This window comes from Callospermophilus lateralis, chromosome 1, assembly GCF_048772815.1.
Source record: "Callospermophilus lateralis isolate mCalLat2 chromosome 1, mCalLat2.hap1, whole genome shotgun sequence".
Lineage (NCBI taxonomy): Eukaryota > Metazoa > Chordata > Mammalia > Rodentia > Sciuridae > Callospermophilus > Callospermophilus lateralis.
Window position 1 is genome coordinate 90,979,435 of NC_135305.1, and position 22,182 is coordinate 91,001,616.

Consider the following 22,182-nt stretch of genomic DNA (forward strand, 5'->3'; position numbering starts at 1 on the left):
TTTAATTTCTGTAGGTCTCTAAAGATCAATTGATCTGATTTGTCCCATCCCCAAAGGCTGTTTAGGAAAAATTCAGACTTAACTACCTGGAAATGAAATCCAAAACCTTGGCCAATTTCACACTACTTAGGTCATCTTGCAAACTTTCAGCTAGTCACGTAAGAGTGCTCTCTTGGCCCTCAGACCATTGAAAACTACTTAGCTTCACATACACGTGAGTGCTCTCACATCAGGATGCTTATTCAATAAGTGGAAAATGTGGCCACGTGTATTATCAAATCTGCTGCTCTAAAGGGCAGTCAGACTGTGTACGCCTATCTCATGAGCACATGTGTGACAACAAGGTTATTTTTACCCTAAGAGTAGTTCATTGAGACCATTAAGGGTAGCCTTAGATGGTGGACACGCTGTGAGAGGCAATGCCCACCTAATACAATGAGAAACTTGCAATTATTTTGCATTTTTATATTTTATAAAGTGCTTCCATAAATGTCCTCTTACTTGATTCTCCAATAAACCTTCAAAGTGAGCAGGATTATTGTGTCCGTTTTCTGGATAAGGAAAGAGACTCTGATTCAGTGACTTTTCCAGGATCATTCTCCCAGGAAAAGGCAGAACTGCAACCCTACCCCATGACTGTTTTCTCCCAATATATCATGCTTACCCCCTGGTCTGAGACGGGAGATATGATCATACACAATGGAAACACATTGCTACTGCCCCACTGAGTCATTGTTTGTATTCACACTTGAAACCCAAATAAAACTGAAGAAAAATTCACTTAAAATCATTCCAGCTGCACAAACTCATCTGCATCAGAGTTTCTGGCCCTCAGAAGGAGGAATTGGAAAAGTCATGCTTAAATAAAGAAGGCTTTGTAAGTAAACTCCTTTCTTACCCACACTGGTTACAACATTCTCACTGACTTATTCACCTACCTGGAGAATTACCCCATGTCTTCTCTCTGCATTTTGCAGTGGATTTGCAACCATAAACCCAAGTTTCCTACCCTGACCTTACCACCCCCTACCACTTGTGAAACTCTCCAACTAATTAATTTTCATTTTGATTCAAATCCCACAATTTTAATCCAATGTTCAGCCAGTCCTGCTTGATCATCTGCCTCCAAACTGAGTCTCTATCCAGACCACCTCCCCATGGCTCTGCCACTTGGGAAGGTGCAAGAAGAATCAGACATCATTATCCTTTAATATGAGTTGCCAAGAGAAGTTGGACAGAAGTGCTGAGGTCAGATGTGGCTATGTGGTAGGTAACAAAGAGTGTGGCAGAAATGTATAGGAGCTGGTGAAAAAATCACACAAAGTTATGGAGACACAAGTAAACCAAAGGGCTGGGAGCTAAGGTACTCAACTTGTCAACACAGACATCAGTCATGTAAAAAAAATTTAAATATAGAGAGACAGTGTATTAAAGAAATACAAATAACTGATATGGTTAGAAATTTCTTTAGGAAATATATTTTTTGACATTCATCTTGGGCAAACTATGAATCTCGATATAGTCATTACCCATGACCTAGATGGTCTCAAACTGCATTAACCATTTTAATTGAGAAGAAGTAAGCTAAGTTATAGGTATATGACTATTGCTTGTCTTCATACAGGTCCTGAGACCTGACGTTTCTCCTGTTGAAGATAAGCCATCTACTCTATAGGTAAAATCATGTAACCTTAAATTAAATTACATTTCTTTGTTTCAAACTTCCAAATTAACCTTATACTCTTGGTGTCAGCAAATACATCCACTTCAGAAGGCAAAAGGCTATCAAGTTTTCATTTTTCTGCAGACTGTCACTCATCAAGACATGAAACTTAATACTATCAAGAGGACTAAGACTTTGATAACAACAAAGTCCTATTTTTCACAGTGAAATGAGTGCCCCAACCAAAGCATCTCCTTACTCAAACTGAGCATATGATAGATCCAGTTGCAGCAGCTGTCAAAACTTAAGAACTGAATATCTGTGGGGTTTACAACTGGAAGGAAAGGGTGCAAAGAACTGGAGACTATATGCAGAAAGGTTATGGTTCCTTGGCGTCGAAAGGCATGTGTTCTTACAAACTCACTCTTCTCTTTATCTTATCTGGACAAAAAAGTAAACAGAGAATTCTCATTACCTCTCAATGTCAGTGAGCCTGGAGGAGTCCCGGAAACCTTTGGCAAAGGGATTGCTATCTATTTTCAGCTTGGTTATCTGGAAAAAAAAAGAATGGGTACAAAATAATCTCATTTCTTTGCTCAAGGAAGGAAAATCAGAAAGTTTGTTCACTTTTCATAGCACCCCAAGAATATCATAATGTCTCTCAAATTGTGAGCAGGGTTTCAGTGTTAGACAAGTTCACAGAAGGAATGGATCATGGCCAAGATAAACATAATTAGATTTGAGGGCCTTGCAGGCAAGGGTAGACATAAACTGGAGTTTGAATCATTTAAGAGAATAGTGAAAGGCTAGAATTCAACTGCAGAAGGGGCAATTCCCTAAGTGGGAGAGCTGTGTACAATTCCAGCATTGGTGGGAAATGGGGAATAAAAGCAAAACTACAAACTCACTCTGATTTGGCAACAGATTTTGTTAATACTATCAGCATGTACATATGTCATAACAAATAAAAAAATTAAATGGCCAATAATAGCCTCATGTTCAATACTATATTAATTACATAGCATAAATACATGTTATAAAGTCTTCAGAATATAAGTTTACCCTCTCCCTCTTACCACTTGACTAAATTAGAATCAAATTAGTCCATTTTTTGTTACCTTCCATACAAAGTTATTTATAGAACTCTATGCTTATATGGAAACCAATACTTTCTAATAAGAGTTGCAGTCTTCAGTATTAAGTGTCTATGCCAAAGAATTTATAATTTTTTTTTGTACTGGAGATTGAAACCAGGGGTGCTTATACCACAGATCTACATCCCTAGTCATTATGATTTATTTTTGAGGTGGGGTCTCTCTAAGTTGCTGACGTTTCTCCTGTTGAAGATAAGAAGAAAACTTGCAATCCTTCTACCTCAGTGTCCTGGGCCACTGGAAAGAAAGGCATGTGACATCATACCCAACAGTATTTATAATTCTTATAATACTAACATTAAAGTAGAAAGATCGATTAAATCATATGTACCATCTCCAGTGAAAAATACATTAGGTTGTGAAGGAAAAAATAGATGAAATACTAATTAAAAGATACTTGACATGGAAAATTGCTTTCAGAGTTGAAAGGAACCTCAGAGAGCATTGAACCCATGCCCTCTTCTGATATATGGTCCCACTGAGGCACAAAGGTGTAAGGACCAAGACACAGCTAGCTGGTCAGTAACTGAATTAGAACAGAGGAACCTACCAAGAGAGACACAGTTCGCCAGCATCAAAATTAGACCCATGTTAATCTTTGAAGGAAAACACATATAAAATATTCTTAAAGGGAAGGTAATCATGGTTTGAAGAATCTCCTTTTCCTTCAAAATAAGGAATAACAACTAGAACGGGGAGTGTGAAATAATATGTTGCCAAGTGTAACTTTTTCTAATTAAAGTATATCCACAGTTACCTTTAAATCATTAACACATAATTTATTTTCTCACTAAAAAAGATGTGTTTTTTTCTAGTTTTCTTAATGTGAGCTGAACTTGCAAAACTGCACACAAGCTCTTCACCTCCCTTAAGATGGAAGCTCTTGGGGCTGGAGTCATAGCTCAGTGGTAGAGCACTTGCTTGGCATGTGTGAGGCCCTGGGTTCAATCCTCAGCATTGCATATAAATAAATAAAAGATCCATTGACAACTCAAAAATATTAAAAAAAAAAAAAAGATGGAAGCTCTCCTGCACAATTCCCACCAGATGGACAGCTCTACTCTCTCCATAACACTAGGAAGCCACAAGATGGGGTCTGTGGTAATAACCTTTAAAGGCATTTAAGTTTCTCAGAAATGTTTATCTTTAGTTCATGAACATCCACTGTAGAGCACCAAAAGAAAGTAACTTATTTCCTTCTCACTAATTATGGAAATTGGTAAATAGGGAAGAAAATAAGCAAGATAAATAAACAACCTGACCACAATGAAGAACAACATCTACTTAGAGCATAACACAAATAATATACAGGTCACCTGAGGTTGCCTCTATAATATGCCATCAAAAGCTAGTAGGGAACCTTTTCTCACACATAACTAACATTATGGCTCCAGCCATTTGTTCATGCAGACTAGAACTTTATTTTTGGAGGTTGATTTTCAGGAAGAAGAAAATTTTTGTTTGTTTGAAATAAATCATAAATATCTCCTAATACTCACACTATCAATGTATTCTACGATTTTAAGTATCAACAAAATTTTAAAATCCTCAAGGGCAAGAGCTATGTCTCTTTCTACTGAACAATTATAATTTAAAATATTTTATATTTCTAAAGGGTTCATGAAAAATATTTTTGCAATAATTCATCAACAACTACTTGATGAGGGTTACTTTGCATATACAGTGCTAGATGTAAAGAATACACGGTCTCTTGGTTCAGGAAAAGAGATGCACTGCTAACTGGAACTGAAAGGTGGCACTATGTCCCTGCAGGGTTAGTCACCTTAAGGGTGAATCAAACCCAGATGAAAATTTCAAACCAAAACAACAGGATAGAATAATAAAGGTGAGTTTTCCTTCAAGTAGCATGTTTATAAAAGCAAAAAGTGAATGGATTTTCCAGTGGTTAAAATGTTCTAGAGATAATAGCAGATAACATATCAGAAAAGCTCATATTGTAAGAAATTCTTTTACAGATGTTCTTAAATGTGAACCACAGAAAGCTTTTTTAAATCCCAGTGTAAACTAAAAGGGCAGAGGAATTATCTATCCTTTATAATTTGTAAATACTTTGTCCCTGAAAAAAAATTTCAAAATATATTTGGTCTTGTTCGTATTTCCAAAAATAAAGATTAATGTGTCAGAATGTGATGAGTGTGGAGTGATCTTAAAACCTTCAGACCCTAAGACCAGATAGAATATGTACTCTAAAAATGTGTTGTTCACTATCTCCCTTTATCTAATGTTACTGCCACAGCTTTGAGCAAGGAACTGAATTAAATTTAATGTGAGTTTTCAGGTTTTTTTGAATTTTCTTTTATTATTAGAATTCTCTACTTCAATATTTCTTAAACCCAGTTTTCATAATCCAGGACTATCAATGGTAACTTTTTCTTCTACATTTTGATATTATTACAGACTTTAGAAAAGTTGCAAGAATTATATATGATGTTTTATATACTCAGATTTACTAATTAAGTACAGAATGATTTAATTTTAGGGTATTAATTAGAAAAAAGACTTTGAGACAATTACCAGGTGTTTACATTTTCTATGGACCACTTTGTCTAATTCTGGAGAACATAATTCCTTTTATATACTAGAGGGAAAAAAAATCTATTATCATTAAAATTGTATAGGAACTCTTGGTTGATACTACATCCTTAAATTTTTTTTCTGGAGTATTAATTGGCAGCACAGGGACCTGGGTTCAACTTCTCAGTGAGCCCATCACACTCACTATAATAAAGCTAGACTCTGAATTTACCTGGGTGTCCACACTAATAGACTCAAAATGTGTGTTAAGCTTTACTTCAACAACAAGCAGCCAGAAATATGATTTCATCCTTTTACTAGTTACAGACTAACTAAAACTGTAAATTTACTTAAAAGCATTTTATTTTCTAATTTTTAAGATAAAATGATTTTTAAATAGTAAAATTTTAACATTCTAGGCAACCACATGTTAAGAGATCAGAGAGAGATTTCCTTCCTCACTATTTAAATAAAAGCCAGTCGGTATACAGAAAGATATTTGCTTCGGGAGGTGTAGTTTTACATCCCTTTCTGAAATTTGGGAAAACTGAAAAAGCAGCGCACTTGAGAGTTGGTCAGAGAGAAGAGCTGAGCTATAGTCCCGGCTGCAGCTGGACATCATTTCATTCATGCTCTAATACAGGAAGCCTGAGTTGCGTCATGGGACAAGATCACCCTTGTCAAGATTAAAAAAAGAAGAATCAAAAAAGGATCAACTACGAAACGTCACTTATAGAGAAACTCGGGCTATGGCTTCTTTATCATTCAAAATCAATTTTTAAAGAAAGCCATGTTTCTTACTCGGTGAAAAGAACATAAAGGTAATTGTAATTGCTTAAGAGTGCCTACAGGTTAGAGTATGTATGACTAATTCAGGTCAAAATACAATGCTGTTTTTATTTTGCATGTATAATTTCCACAATATCCATAATACAATTCTTTTGGAAAAAATTTACTCTTTTAACATCTATATTATCTGCAAATAAATATGTGCATCATTGGAGGGCAGATTTTTGACACCACCATTTGTCAAAAGGAAGCTTTTGCAGTGTCCTGATTCCCAGTGATATCACCGGACTCTGAACCTAATCTGGGGTTCCCAGTGACAAGGTGAAACTGGCCCTCAGAGACCATTTCTCCAATTATCAGGAAAAGATCTGACCAAAGGCATTTAAAAATGAAACCTGACCTACACTTCAACTCTATGGCAATGATCTGCCTGCTCAAAAGCAATGCATGACCTTTAAATTTTAAATTATAAAACAGTTTGTTGAAAGTGTAATGTATTTAGCTTTTATCTAATAATGTACAGAAATGCAATCATTCCCTTGCAAAGAAAGGAGAAAGGAGTAGCAAAAAAAAAAAAAAAGTTTTGATTTTCATTACTTATAAATAAAACCACCAGCCATAATAAATGAGAAGCTTTTTTTTTCCACAAATACTACTGAAAACTTTGATTTGGATTTGAATAGAAATAAAAATAATGGTCTTATCCAAAATTCAAGATATAAAGTGGTCCTAAATATCAACTTTCAAATCCTCTCCTCTTTTTTCTTCCTTGTTCTTCACATGAAAAAATTTTAATATTTATGCTATACACAGTATATATTTACTTTGTTTATATCTTATACACTTATTTTAGCATGTGTTTACTGTAAGGAAAACAGTGCATAAACAGCATAACACTGAAGAAGCTGTTGATATACAGAGACCTAGAAAGAATTAAGTAAAACTTTAGAAAACTGTCATAGAATTAGTGAAAATGCTAAACCCCTCAAACTGATTTATTCATTCCACATGTTTTTAAGCATCTGCTTTAGGAATTTTGATTCATCTTCTGAGATTTATAAACCATTTGCAAAACTGGCCTATCAGTATATAAAATCAAATCTTGGACTATTAACTGAATTTCACATTTATACAAGGGTTTATACTAAAGAAGGTGGTTTTAAAGGCAAATGCACAGAAATAAACTAAGGCACAAAAGGGTCTGCTGAGGAAGTTAATTCTGAATTCACATGTTTCCATTGTGGGTTATTCAGCAATGAAATGACATACTAATCATATTAATCTTTATACTTTACGATGCAATAAAGGATAGTGGGATTCTTGTGGCTGGATTTTAAGCCCATTTATAGTATCAATTAGAAATAAAACATTAGCAAGAGAAGCAATTAGTGTTGGAATCAGCATTAATTAGTATCTTAACCTATTTAAACTTAGTAACATTTTCAAACTCACTTCTCAAACCTTTGACACAGGCAGTGGTCATATCCTTGGCCTTGAAACACACCATAATGCCACCAAAAGGGAAGAATTAAAACCTGGAAGATCAAAACCTCAGGATGGACCGTGTTCTTTATCAAATCTGTGGCCTTGGGCGAGTGACTTAACCACTCTGAACCTCAGTTTTTTTTATCTACAAAATGATGCTCATAGGGCTTCCTTTAGGGATAACTGTCAGAATTAAATAGATTAAGAAAAAAATGTGGAAAGATTTTTCTAAATTTGAAATAATAAATCCAAACTATGAACTTGAGTTAGAGCTAGTTAAGAGAGAGAGAAAAAAATTACCAAAAACATATTGGTCTACCCCAAAAATTTTAAATAAACTGAATATTAGACAACATTAATGAATAATTCTTATTAATTGATAAAGATATTATGGTCATAAAAATATCCTTATTGTCAGGATACACTTGTAGAAGTCTTTAGTAATAAAATGTCATGATGTTGCATCTCAGTTTCAAGTAATTCAGGGAAGAGGAAAGTATGTATACAAATAGGAGAGAGAAGGAAGAGATGAAGCAAATTTGGAAAAATGTTAGTTGTTGAATCTAAAAGGAGGGTACATTCACTACTGCTTATTTGAAAATTTTCTAAGTAAAAAGTCTAGTGGAAAAATAATTATATGAGATAATATGACATTAAAGCATGTAGCTCCTATTAGATACAGCTAACACTAGTATATCTTCTGACCTCCAGTTGAGGATGGTGACCCTCCAGTTACACTCAATAATTTGCAGTTTGAATGGAACCCTTCACACAGCAGATGAGCAGTGAGTATTTTGGGAGGAGAAAAAAAAAGAGCATAAAGAGATGAAACCCTATTTTAAAAAAAAAAAAGGGATGTCTCAGCATATAAGGGTCAAAAGTGGAGAGAAGATGAGTTCTGAACAGTAGGCACCTACACATTGAAGGTTAAAGACAATGATTCTCAAATGTAACCACCTGGATTTAAATCTGTGATGGGAGCATTAAGATCACTCTGGGTGACTTTTTAAACTTCTGCCTCAATTTTAACAACTGTATAATGCAGAATAAAAATTTTGCTTAAAATTTTGTTAAAATTCTCTTTTTTTTAAATAGAGAGAGAGAATTTTTTAATATTTATTTTTCAGTTTTTGGTGGACACAACATCTTAATTTTTTTATTTTTTATTTTTTATGTGATGATGAGGATCGAATCCAGCACCCCGCGCATGGCAGGTGAGTGCGTTACCACATGAGCCACATCCCCAGCCCTCAAAATTCTCTTTTGATGATTTCTCTTTTGTTGTTCCTATCTCATAATATCACTGTGAAAATTAAAAAAGAAAATACCCTTCAAACAGTGTTTTGTGCATAGTAAGTACTGAAATTAAGTATTATTAATTAATTAATTATTAATTAATTATTAATTAAGTATTAATATATATAATATGCTCCTATTTCAGTGTACTATGAGAAGTCCTACCTATACTTTGTTTTGTTTCTGCAATAAGATGACTCACAGGATAACAACTATGCCCTGATTTATCTCATTGAGAAAAGACATCGCTAAATTTAAAATTCAAACAATGACAAATTCTCTTTTGACATGCCTGAGATAGTCCAGCCTGACACCGTCCAAAGGCATGTTTGCTTTCACTGGATCTTCATGGCAGTCCCCTAAGATGATCTGGTTAGTTCTTAGCCCCAACTTATCAGTAAGGAAAATGGCAGCCACAGTGGTGAAATAAAGCCTACTCAAAGTCATACAGGAATTGTAGGTCCTCAAGCATTACATATCCACTCTGGCAATTTGCCCACATCCCTTTCCTGGGCTTCCATTCCTTCGTGAGCAATGGGCTACCTGTGCTCTAGGCTTTATCTTGCTTTTTATAAGAGCCTATACCATATTCCCTCTGCTTGGTCAAACTATGATAGACTCTGAGCCATCTATCAGGCAGTACCTCGTAGTTATTCACTCAGAAACTAAAGCTCAAGAATACCACAAGAGGAGAGCAACTGTCCTGACTACCCACAACTAATCAAATAAAAGCAAGATCAAGAGCTTTGTAATGTATTGAACAACCAATAATAATAATAATAATAATAAAAAGCAAAAAAGCAAGATACAAAACCAGGCTATGAACAATTGAATCGGGAAGTACACTGAGAGCTTGAGCCCCTTTTACTGAAGAATATCCAAAGGAATTCGAATTCTGGTGTTTCTGAACTACAGAAGTCACTTACCTTTTCGCCTCAGCTTCCTCACCTGTAGATTGTTACTATTACTGTAAGTCTTTTGAGCTCATGCTGACCACAAAAGAAGAAAATGTATCTAACAGTGCTAGGCCCTTAGTGGGACCTTGATAAATATTTACTATGTTGGAATAAACTTTATGGACAAATAAAATGCACAAATTTGAAATGTAATATCAAGAATATAAATTAAATATCTTGATGTTAATTAAATGCATAACTGTTTACATACTGCAGTTTATTATTTAAAGAAACATTTAAAATAATTTTACTAGAATCATTCTAAATTACAATTGAGTCAACCTCACAAGATATCTGAAGTATCAGTAGTTTGGACAGTTGACAAGAAGATGTGTGTTTAATTAATCAGAGAAACTGAACTTTTAAATTTTATGGAGCAACAAGGACAGGGTTGTACATGTTGACAGGAGGTAGAGAAAAAGAAGCAGATAATCTTCTGGAAAAGATCATATGAAAAGGTAGGGCTAGGGTTATAGCCCAGTGGTAGAGAGTTGCATAGCACGTCTGAGGCATTGAGTTCGATTCTCAGCACCACATATAAATTTTTTTTTAAAAAAGTCCATCTATAACCAAAAATATATTTTGAAAAAAAAAGGAAATTTGAGAAGGCAGATTAGGGCAGAGAGTGGGCGATGAACAACTGACTTGGAATCTGAAGATTCTAGAAAGTAAAATGATGTCATATACAGCCACTCATCACACACCTAGAGGGCCTAGGGCTGCCATTCAGTAGCTTTATCCTAAGTAAACAATCATTCTGAGGGCTGGCAACAGAAGCGTCCTAAGTCCTTACCCTCTGCAGAAGCTTAATTGTGCACTGTGCACTCACCAGCTGATTCTGGTAGGCTGTGACTGCTGTAAAAACTGTCTCAGGAAAGATGAACGTTCTGAATTCTTCAGACTTTAAGTTGAGCAAGGAGGCCGTGTGGTCTTTCTTCTTAATGATGTGTACCCGTGGCTGGTACTTATGCATTGAATTCAAAATTATCTACAACAAAGAGATAGAAAGTACTGAATTTTACATACTTAGCCAGCCAAAGAGTACAGTGAGGCAAAGCAAGAAAAATCAAATCTATAATTTCAAATTCAATTTTAAGAGTAGGATCTATCCTTTCCATTCCAGGCAAATCATTTTCATACACTTCTGCAGAGTCATTGTTATGAATCACATTTTACCAAAATAACTGCAAATAACCCAATTTGCTTCAAAGGTCCTTTCTAAAATGATGAGGGAGAGGGAATGGGTCATCTGGAGGATAAGTTCTATTCATTTGGTAAAAATCAAGTCTTTAAATACTTTTACTAGTTAGGCCAAAAATAATTATGTCTGAATTTTCTAAAATTAAAAAAAAAATACATATTCTAGGAGGCCACGTTATGACTCATAGGGGCGGGAGTAAAATAACTTAGAAAGGAAGTATGGTATAAGACAGACATATGTTAGAATCCCAGATTCTTCCATTTTACAGATCTTTAATCTTGGGACCAAATGATTTAAAACTCTCCAACCTCTAGTTTTCTCAAATGCAAAAACAAGGCTAACCTTGTAGGGCTCTGATGAGGATCAGACAGCATAACCCTGATAAAGCACACATAAATAGAAAATGCTCAGTAAATATGAACTCTACTGTTCATATTTATGACAGCTTCCCCCATTCAAAACTTCCAATTGTAACATGAAACCTGAAGTCCAGCACAGTGCTGCATGCTTCTGATCCCAGCTACTTGGAAGGCAGGAGAACTGTAAGTTCAGGGCTACCCTGGGCAACTTAGCAAGATCCTGTTTCAAAATAAAAATAAAAAGGGCTGGGAATATACCTCAGTGGTAGAGTACCCCTGGGTTCAATTCCTCAGTATCTGCCCAGCCAAAAGATAAAAGAAAGAAAGCTAAATCTGAATCACAGTGGTGCCATCTTCCATTCTATAGCTGATTAAAATTGACAAATTCTTAGAAATAATAAAGATACCCTGTTACGAGGCAACTAAGAGACATCTTTCATTTATCTTTTAAATAAAATATAAAACATTTTCATTATGAAATGTAAGCAACAAAACTCATTTTTAGATATAAAAATTTCTCACCTCTTCCCACTGTCACCCAGATAGCTACCTAAATGTCTAAAGCTGGGTCTCTTTCCTGGGCTTAGGGGCTTACATTATTTGCTTTCCTCTAAGCTCCTAGCAGAGAGACCGGCTCTCATACTCACTTGATAAACAGTGTAGCAGGGCCGCAGGCACTCAGTGTTGGTTGCTGCTGCTGATACTATAGCTGATGACTCCCTTGCTCTCCTGCTAACATGGGTGTGGTGAGTGTTTCTGCCAATAGGCTTTAGCAGAATTAAGTGCTAGATATTGTGGGATAAATTTATATACAATCTGCATCTCCAGATTAAATCAACCTCCAATCCAAAAAAAATTTTAATTGCATATGTATAGAACATGTAGACTTTTTTCTTGTCATTATTTCCTAAACAACATAGTATAACAACTGTACATTGTATTAGGTATTATGAATAAGCTACAGGTGATCTGAAGTATATAGGAAGTTATATGCAAAGACTGCATAAGTTTATATAAAGGTTCTTGAACATCCATGAATTTTGCTTTCCACAGGGGATCTGAGAACCAATCCCCACTAATATGGAGGGAACAACATAATCCATCTCTGTCAGGCTCCTCAACTTGTAAGCCAAAGTAAAATAATAGGAAGGGAAGGGATTGAATTTTGCATATGTCACCTTTTTATGACTCTAAACTAGAATAGGAATAACTGAAACAAATTAGAACTTCAAATGAATTAAATAAAACTTTAAAAAATAATGTCATCTCTTTGTATAATGCATTTATCCCTGGAAGTTCATGCTACTGATGCTAATCACAAAACTGGAATACATTTGAAGCAATCAAAGGAAGCATTTGTCTTCAACACTGATATAAGAAAAAATAAAAACTTCAACATTCCTTATATGTTCTACTAAGAATAATTTTCAAATTATTACACACCCGCTCATACATATGCATATTGAAATGACAAAAAAACATATAGTAAGCTTTAAATAACACCCTTTCCCCTACTTCAAATTGCCCCCAAGGCCAATTTCATTTGGGTACATGCACCGAACAGTCTGTGACCCCAGAGTTTCTGACTCTGGTCACCATGCCTCCTGGAGCTAAGAAACACTAAAAGAAATATGGACTCTGCTTCATTGCACAAATAAATTTCTGGGGATAGGAAATTGCCCTTTTATAAAGCTAAAAATGCATCTGTATTAGGGCTTCAGAACAGGTTCAAAAAAGTTAGCCAAGCAACACATTGTCAAAAAAATCTTTGGTTAAAATTTTCAGAACACACTCATTTTGGTGACAAAGAGTTATATTGAATCATGAAATTTTTAAGGCAAAATGGATATGAGCAACAGTTTGTCAAGGTCTGATCTTGACATGAACAAGTTGAAACCCAGAGCTTCTGAAATCTACTGTAGTTCTAGTCCCACCATGAAGCTGTTAGGAATAAGAAAGACATTTAAATTCTGGACAGTTTATCCCAAGATGAACAGTCAGGTCTTTCTGGAATGACCCAAATAATCCTCCTAAAAGATTCACATAGGGAAAATACCAGACCCATAAAAGAATTTCCTTTCTCCTTGCAAAGACTTCAGTTGGTGCCCAAGAAATTTTAATATGAATGACATTAAAAATTATCACTGACCTACAAAAAAAATCATTCGGATGCTTCATAAATTTTAACCTGAAAAAAATCCATGAATGGACACATCAAAATAATAATAATAATAATAATAATAAATAAATAAATACTGAAAGGAAGTTATGCCAACATCCATAAAGGTCAGTACTTAAAACAACAAAAGCTTATTAACCTATTTTCAATATCTCAACAGCGCCATCAATAGACAGAAGTTAACCTGGTCGCCCTGACTAATGTTATAAAGGAGGCCTGGGGGAAAATGAATGGTGGTAACACCAAAAGCCATTTAGTTGGTTCCGGGTTCAATCCAGTCATTTGAAACTGTATCTAGAACTCTCTATTTAATTACCTATTTAAAGACATCTTTGAAAAAGATTTTGAAATACTTCCTCTAATTGGCACAGATTCAATAAAAACTAAAACCTTAAGTTACAAAATCCTTACTTAGTAAAGGGGTAAAAGAAAGAAAAAAAAATAGTAATTTCTTATTGAAAAGAAGTTTGCAAATTTGTCTAAAGTTTCTTAATATAAAAACTGAATCCAAATGTACTATGTAAATTGTCATATAGAAGCACTCAATCACATCACAGATAGTGCCTTAAAAAGGAATTCTGCAAATGTGTAAGGGTCTCCATCAATGACTATTTGTTCTATTAACTACTGATCAGAGCTCATGGTTGTAATTTCTCTTTTTTTCCATATTTTAATGAACTATCTATTGACACAAAATAAATGTTTCATTTTAATGGCAGGGATTCTCTGTTTTAACATTTGCAAAACTCTCCAAAAAGGGATTCAAAATAAGTAAACAGCATTGCAAACTTATTTAGGAAAAAAAAAAAAAAGCCCTTTTATTCTATTGCATCTTACATGAATGTGTTCTATAGAACACACTCAAGGAAAGTCTTAGTCCCGTTTCCTTTATGCTGAATTATTTGATACACTACTAACAGAAATTGGATGCTTAAGCAAGACCAGTTTGCAACAGCCTCCTATGTGTAGTCGACTCAGGTGATAAGGCAGTTGCAGAAGTGTTGGGAAACTCAGGACACAGAAGATCCCTGACCCTCTCACAGGGCAGTGGCACATGACATCCCTGCAATGGCTTCTTGACAAAATCTGTCAAGGTTCCCTGAAGAACACATGAATGTTCTCATAGAATGACTCAGAGATGAAAAGCAGAAAGTGGAGTGGGAAGGGAGGAAAGGACTGAGAGGACGTTTTGTATGACTTCTCCGTTCACAGTCCAAGGCACCCTACTTACGTGTCCATGTTGATCCAGTTCGTTGTTGGTAAGTTTCACCTTTTCAAAAGACACCATCTGTTTGAGTAGTTGCTCGCCAGTAAAGGGAGAGTCTGGGTGCACATAGAGCCTAAAATCATGAGAGAACTTCATTGAGACACTTTTTAAAAATCTGTCTCTGTGAGTTGTACAATGTTCTGTGCCTACAGGAACACATAAGCCTCATATAAGTGGCCCATTTTGTTTGCTCCATATGCTTCAATGCTAAAATAACTCAAAAACATATCTTATGTTTCATGCACCAATGATCTAAAAAGGGTAATAATAAATATACTGTATGTGCCAAGCCATTTTTAAAAGATGGGTTGGTTTTTTTTTCTATCTATCTAGTCAGCTAATGGTCTGCAACTACCAAGCACAAAATCTTGTAGGTATTTTCAGAAGAAAAAGACTAGATTATTTACATGAGTTCCTATTACAAGTATCATTAAAAAGCAAGGTATACAAAGAATTTAAAAGAGGCAACAATTTTAGAGAATCCATTTATTTAAACTTAATAGTGACTTGGTTTAAAGTCCATGTTCTTTGCAAACATAAAAAAGGGAATTTTAATACAGGAACATGTAGAATTCTATCAGAGCTGAGATTCTGGTGAGGCTTCTGGTACTTTAAACACTGTCACCTACTTTCATCATCATCTGTTTATATGCTCACTAAATGAGAGTTTAAACAAGCTGCCTAAGCTTTGAATTATTCAATCAATTCATTTGTAAAACAGCTTAAGCAAATAAATAAAAGTTTTGATGGAAAAAAATCTATTGTTTATTGATCCATTCCTATATGCAAGGCAATCTTTTACTCACAGCAAAACATAGGCCATTTGTTATACCTGCAACCATTACCTCAAGTACAACTCTTTGTAAATCTCTATCCTGATGTTTTCTTGACAAAATCTTTCTGAAATCAGAGGGAAATTAAAGAACTATTGAGGGGGAAGGTGAAATTCTGGTTTTCACAGGAAAAAAAAAATATATATATATATATATCTGAGGGATTGAACTCAGAGCCTCTACATGGAAAGAATGAGTTCCACCACTGAGCTACACCCCAACCCTGATAAATTCCTTTATCCATGAAACAGGCTATTTATATGGAGGTTCCATATAGGAGTCTTATAAATATAATTAAACGTTAATATTTTGGTTGGGCAAAGCAAGAGAAAGAAGTCACAAAAACATTTCCTTGTAACGTTCATATACAGGACAAGAAGGCTATGCCATGGTTTGTCAAGAAGACTAAGAATAGAAGACTATGGAACTCACAAAGCCCACTCAGAGCAAAGCAAAGAAAAGGCTAACTGCATTGAAGATGTTGGCCAGACTCAGGGAAGAACTTTAAAGCCTTTAGGTGTTTGTTTCACTGTTCTTAGGACAGGTGCTCATGACTGCTTTCATTAAAGTATTCATTTTTTTATAGCACAGAAATAATGGCTTTTCAAATTCATCCCTCTGTAATTTTATAAGTGCAGTTGTTTTACTGATCAGTATCCTTTCCTACCCTCCCCCAAAAGTACAAAATTACTGAAAATCCTAGAAGTTGATGAAATTTTCTTCTTTAAAGTATCATAGTCACTATACATAATCACATTAAGAGTAAATAGTAACCTAATACATATTAATTATTTTTTTAAAAAAAGAATGTCCTATATGAAAATGTCTTGCTCATAACTATCAAATAATATTGTCAGGCATTATTTCTTCTGATTAAAAATGACAGACCAACAGACTTTAAAATATAGTGCTTCAAAGACCTAGAACCACAAAAAATTTCTTCTATCAGTACAAAAATTCTCGTTTCCCCAACTTTCCCCCTTTTCTTTGGGGAGGTAGAGAATACAGCAAACTATTTCTTTTGACAATGATAATAAAGAATAGTTGCTTAAATTATCCAGAATATTTATATTCCATAATCCACTATACAGTTTTATCTAATATCAACATAAATAAACTGAAGTAGAATAAATGAAAACTCTTACAGGAAGCCCCTCCCCTCTCGACCCCCTCCCAAGGAGGACTTAAAATTCCAGCAATAGCTTAAACATGCTTCAGTTAAGATAGTGTATTGGTACAAGCTTTCTTTCTCTAACCAGAACAGATTAGTAACATAAACAAGACATGTCATATTTCCAAAGTCCTGCTGGCCTGCACCATTTCCCCATACCTTCAGATAGGAAGAAAATGCATGTTAAATAAGAGCGATTAACTTCTTAGAAGACTGGGAGAACAAAAAAGAGTATTTATTAAAAAAACAGTTAAGAATCGGCTAAAATCTCTCTCTCTCTCTCTCTCTCTCTCTCTCTCTCTCTAATTTAAAACAATATCAAAAAGTTCAGAAGGAAGCTCAAGAATAACAGTAAATTGACTATTAAATAACAGAGAATACTAGTTCCATTAATTTTATATTGTAAACTGTCACATCTTGCTCAACTAAAAATATGAGTTGTAATTTTTAAGACATGTCTTAGTCCTAAGTGTTACTTAATATATTGATTTAGAAAGGTTGGGAAGATGACCTTCCTACTCTAAGAAAACTGAAAGGGTGCTAATAATCCTTTCTCTAGTGGATTTAGCACACAATAAACTCAGTAATGTGACCAACTATTGATTAAGTAGAATATCTGAGCTGAATGTGTAAATTGTGTGTCTTGACAAGAACTCCATACTAGATATATATCAGTCATAACTTCAAAATCTGCACATTTAAGTAAATTCTTATCTGACACCACTTTTCAGTTACCCACCCACCCACACACACAAAAATAGTCATGAAACAATTTAAAAGTTATGTTAGATTTTGTAGCTTTAGCTATTACTATTCACAAATACATGCTCTTCCCCGCCCCCAATGGTCATTTGAGTGAAATATCAACAATAATAAAAGTGTGTGTAGAATTCTTTTAAACATTATATTCCTAGAAAAACATTATTAGCAATGACTACCACATGAATAAATACATATGATCCCTAATACATTAATTGAGTAATGTTTCATGTAAAAAAATCTTAACTTGTTGAATTACATTGATCCACTAAAACTGTGGAGGGGGGAAAAGGGTTTGATTTTCTTAAAATCTCTGAACCCTTTATCTGTCAAAAACAACCAAATTTTACCAAAATGATGTTTATCATGTGAAAATATAACCAATTACTAAAAAATATTCACAATAAGCAAACACTCTGCTAAAGTACATTGTTCTGAAAAAAAAATTAGGGCAACCATTTCATTAGTATTTTTATCTAGTCGGGTTTTAAGTACCAATTAGCAATTTTATACACAACCATATATTAGATGGTTTACATTTCTAAATACTCAAATTTAAGGAAAACTTTGAAATACAAGAAAAATAAAATCGGTGTTTTCTCTATGTGTAAACTGTCTTTCTTGGAGACTAATATATTTTCCATTCAACCCTGGAGTTTCCAGGTTTGGAAAGTCTTCATGCCAGAACCCTGCTTTAAAAACAGACCTGCTTAAAACTCACATAAGCCAGAGACCTTCTGCCAGAGGGGTTAATAACATTTTGCTCCACAGAAAAATCCAGAAGCACAAACCTGGCTGGCAGCGGCGGGTCGGCCTTGCCGGCCACCAGCCAGGAGGACCGGTGGTAGGCATAGCGATACCTCTTGTTGTCCACAGGGACGATGTCCATCAAGACGATGTACTTGGCCTCAGGATCCACGCCCGAAAAGGACACCCGGATAGTTGGAAACATCCTCCTGACAAAGAGAGACAAAGAACCCGCCCTGTTCACACTTCCTAGTGAACTGACTTGAACTGAACTGGCTTGAATTGGGAGGGGAGGGAAAGGATGGACTTTCATCCCTGCGCATCCCCTCCTCCCAAACCACCATTTTTTTTTTCTTGTAAAGCCACAGTGATGTGAATACAGAGACACAACTTCTCCTAAAACGTGCATGGTTTAAGTTTCACCTTTACACAAATCCTCATTGCTAGGTGAAAGTTTTATGGTCCCTACCCCCTCAACCCAACATCAGAAGGTGTGTGATGAGAGAAAATTCAGCTAGAGAGGACCAAAGCCACCAGAGCTGTTTCAATTTGCACATGCTACCCGGGAAAAGATGATAAAAACAAACAAACCCTAACAGCAGGGAATCGAGGAACGGGTTTCCCAAGACACTAGGGTACTGCGGGTATTGCCCAGGGGCACTGACCTAGGAGCTTTTGCAGGGTTCCAGCTGCCCACGCCCTACCCCCCAAGACTTCCTGCGGACTGGAGTCTGCCCAGCTTCAGAGCCAAAGGGCCCACCGCACCAGGGATCCTTGCAACAGGAAATTTTTTCCTCCAAATTTTATTTTGAAATAAATACTTAAAAAAAATAGTAGTTAATGGAAGTTGGCGGCTTCTGCAAGTTGTGGATGCTAATAGGGAAGCTGCTCCCTTCCTTGCAGCACCCAGTCACCCATTCCGAATTCGGGAGTGATCCGGAGCTCCAAACCCTCCTGGAATGAGGGACAAGAAGACTACACCCACCGTGTCCTTTGAGGAAGCTCATTGTCAGTCCCTGTAAAGTCCTCATCAAGGCCCTAGTGGGGCTTCCCACGGCCAGACTCTGAGAAGGCAGACATCCGCAGCTCTTTCTAAATGCCAGTTGGCTGAAGGAAGCTGCCTTTCAGCAAAGCTGCTTCCCTGCTCCAGGACCAGCCAGCTCTAAAAATCCAATTCCCCGAAGCCCCTGAACACTTCCTCTGTGGTCTCCACAGTTTCCTCATTCCCACCCGCCAAGGCCCAGCTACCTGCCCGACTTGGTGATAATCATTTCAGTGCCCAGTTCGTGGAATTTGTCCCAGAGCTCCTTGGTTTCCAGGCTGCAGGCAATTTTGGCCATTTCCTCGCTGGGGATGATGGGGGTGGTGGGGATTAGCGGCTCAGTGCACAGAGAGGAGGAGGATGGGCTGCTACTGCCTCCACTGAACTCCCCGTGAGCATCCAGGCTGGTCAGCTCGCCCAGAGGCTGGGAGCAGGATGACTTCTCTACGAATTGCTCTGGAGGCAAAGAGAATAGAGAATGACACCGTTAAACACGGAAATTTTCAGGAAGAACGGCATATCCAAAATACACACCTGGATTGGACTCTGGGAAAGTTAAACTCAGAAACTCCAGGATGCTAGGGAAGATATATCACTGTACAAAATGTACCTGACATTTCCGTAGAGTGACACGCCCATTGCTTGCTTACTAAACCAAATGATTGAGTTCTAGAACCATTACTTGTTACCAATATTATTGAAACCCATTTGCGGGTAAAATGTGAGGAGTGAAGAAAGAAAAAGGTAGTGATCATTGCAGGCTAAAATGCAGACTTTGTAGCTTGTGGGATGTGGTACCAGTCTATTCTCTGACAACCAGGACACTTTTCTTCCTGGAAATCAAGGGAGTGAAGAGATCAGTCAGTACCTTTACCAGGTTGAGAGGAATTTTCCCTTCTCCCCTGGAGCCTTCTCTCCATAAAAGGAGGACAGGGAATTGGGAGAAAGGTGAGGATGTGATTAATAATAATAACAACTCCATTTCTATGTCTGGCTCTCAGTTTTCTAGACTTTGAGATGATAATATTAGATTATAAAATTTTATAATCTCCCTTCCAGCCTGAGATCTTATGAACGATGCCAGCATATAGCTTGTTATAGCACAGTAGCAGGCTCTTTAGGCCATTTTTGGATTAGACTTGGAAAATTCCTGGAGAAGTGACGTATGTGATTTTTTTTTTCCTTCAAAAAGATTCGGGAATTGAGAAAAGGCACCTCAAAGCCAGGTTAGCAGGGAATTAAAGTGGGAAGATGGAATTAAAGTCCGAGGACAGAATACCCCTGGATGAACGGAACATTTTCCTGCCAGGCTGATAAGGGCCTGGGACTACATCAGTCACTTGGATGGAATACAGAGAGACTTTTGTAATTGTCCCAATTATCTTCCATCCCTTAAAAAAGAAACTACTTGAATCTACAATGTGAAGCTGACCTCCAAACAACTCTATTCTAAGTTCTCTCAAGGACTGGGAACAAGTTCTAAATGTATGTATGCACAGGTGTACAAGGTAAGGGGCACGTATGACATGTTTATATCATAAAATGCCTTGTTAACTCTCACACTTCTTTATGTGGGACAAACAGGATATAGAGAAGATTGCATTTTCTTCTCATACAATGATCATCCAACTCATGGGAGTGTTTTAAATTAAAAATAATCAAACAACTGTCATGCTGATTGTTTCAAATTCGGAGGAAGGGAACAAGGCCATCCCCAAACTTTATCTTCTCTTGATATTTTGAGAAACACATTCACATGAGGCTTTATAGGATTAAGGAGTAACCTTAATATTATTCTTGTCTTTTGCTTCCCAGTCCTAATGTACTGATTAAATCTAGGGCTTAGGAATTTTGTCTCTTTTAGTTGTTGGAAAATAAGAGCTATGTTAAGGTTACTACTTAAATCCCTATAAAGACATCATGTGAATGTGTTTCTCAAAATATCAGAAGATAAAATTTGGAGATGGTCTTGTTCTCTTTCTCTGAACTTGAAACAATCAGCATGACAATTGATTTGATTATTCTTAATTTAAAAGCTCTACTGGTTCTTTTAAATAGACTTAATATGTTTAAAGGGTGAACACAGGATACATTGCGCCCCCCCCCTCGCACAAACATACACAGCGCTTCCATAAAGGTACCATGCTGTCTCATAACAGAACCTTTGGGTGTTCTCGTGTAGGAGTCCTTGGCTTACAGTCATTAACTATGCTCTGTTGAACTGGCCAATGCAAGAGAGAACATCTACCACTTCTTGCTGAGCTCTTCTCAAAAGCTAAGAGAATGTTCATTATCTATCTATCTATCTATCTATGTCAATGAATCTTTTATCTTATTTATTTATATTCGGTGTTGAGAATCAAACCCAGGGCCTCACACATTCCAGGCAAGCACTCTACCACTGAGCCAGAACTCCAGTCTGAGAATGCTCATTTTGAGGGTGTCTGAGAGGGGTCCGTTGAAGGGGTTCTTGAGGGCTGAGAATGGTTTTATAGTTTGGAATTTAGGAATTCAGAGAGAAGGCAGTTTTTCTCAGAACAATAAAGAAGTAATATAGAAATGACAGTGCAGCTGGAGCCGGCATGTTCCCCAGTTCACTGTCCACACATCTGTTAAGAATTTCAAAATGAAATTCTCTTTTCCTGCTAGGTACCAAAATGAGATGGGGATTTCATAAGGAATTAAAGCCCCTCCCCAATTAGAGGTGAATAATGGTGAGAAGTCCCACAAATATGATTTTGAAATT

General features: G+C 36.2%; 1 protein-coding gene across 1 annotated transcript in view; it reads right to left on the reverse strand.

Annotated features, from left to right (window-relative positions):
- Tbx20 (T-box transcription factor 20) overlaps positions 1–22,182 on the reverse strand; it is a 46,138-nt gene that overhangs the window by 22,514 nt on the left and 1,442 nt on the right. The window contains exons 2-6 of the mRNA XM_076863931.1: positions 19,643–19,892; positions 18,439–18,603; positions 14,849–14,957; positions 10,708–10,866; positions 2,139–2,215 (exon numbers count right to left, since the gene is read on the reverse strand). Coding sequence (XP_076720046.1) covers positions 2,139–2,215; positions 10,708–10,866; positions 14,849–14,957; positions 18,439–18,603; positions 19,643–19,892 — 760 coding nt within the window. The remainder of the gene's footprint in view (positions 1–2,138; positions 2,216–10,707; positions 10,867–14,848; positions 14,958–18,438; positions 18,604–19,642; positions 19,893–22,182) is intronic.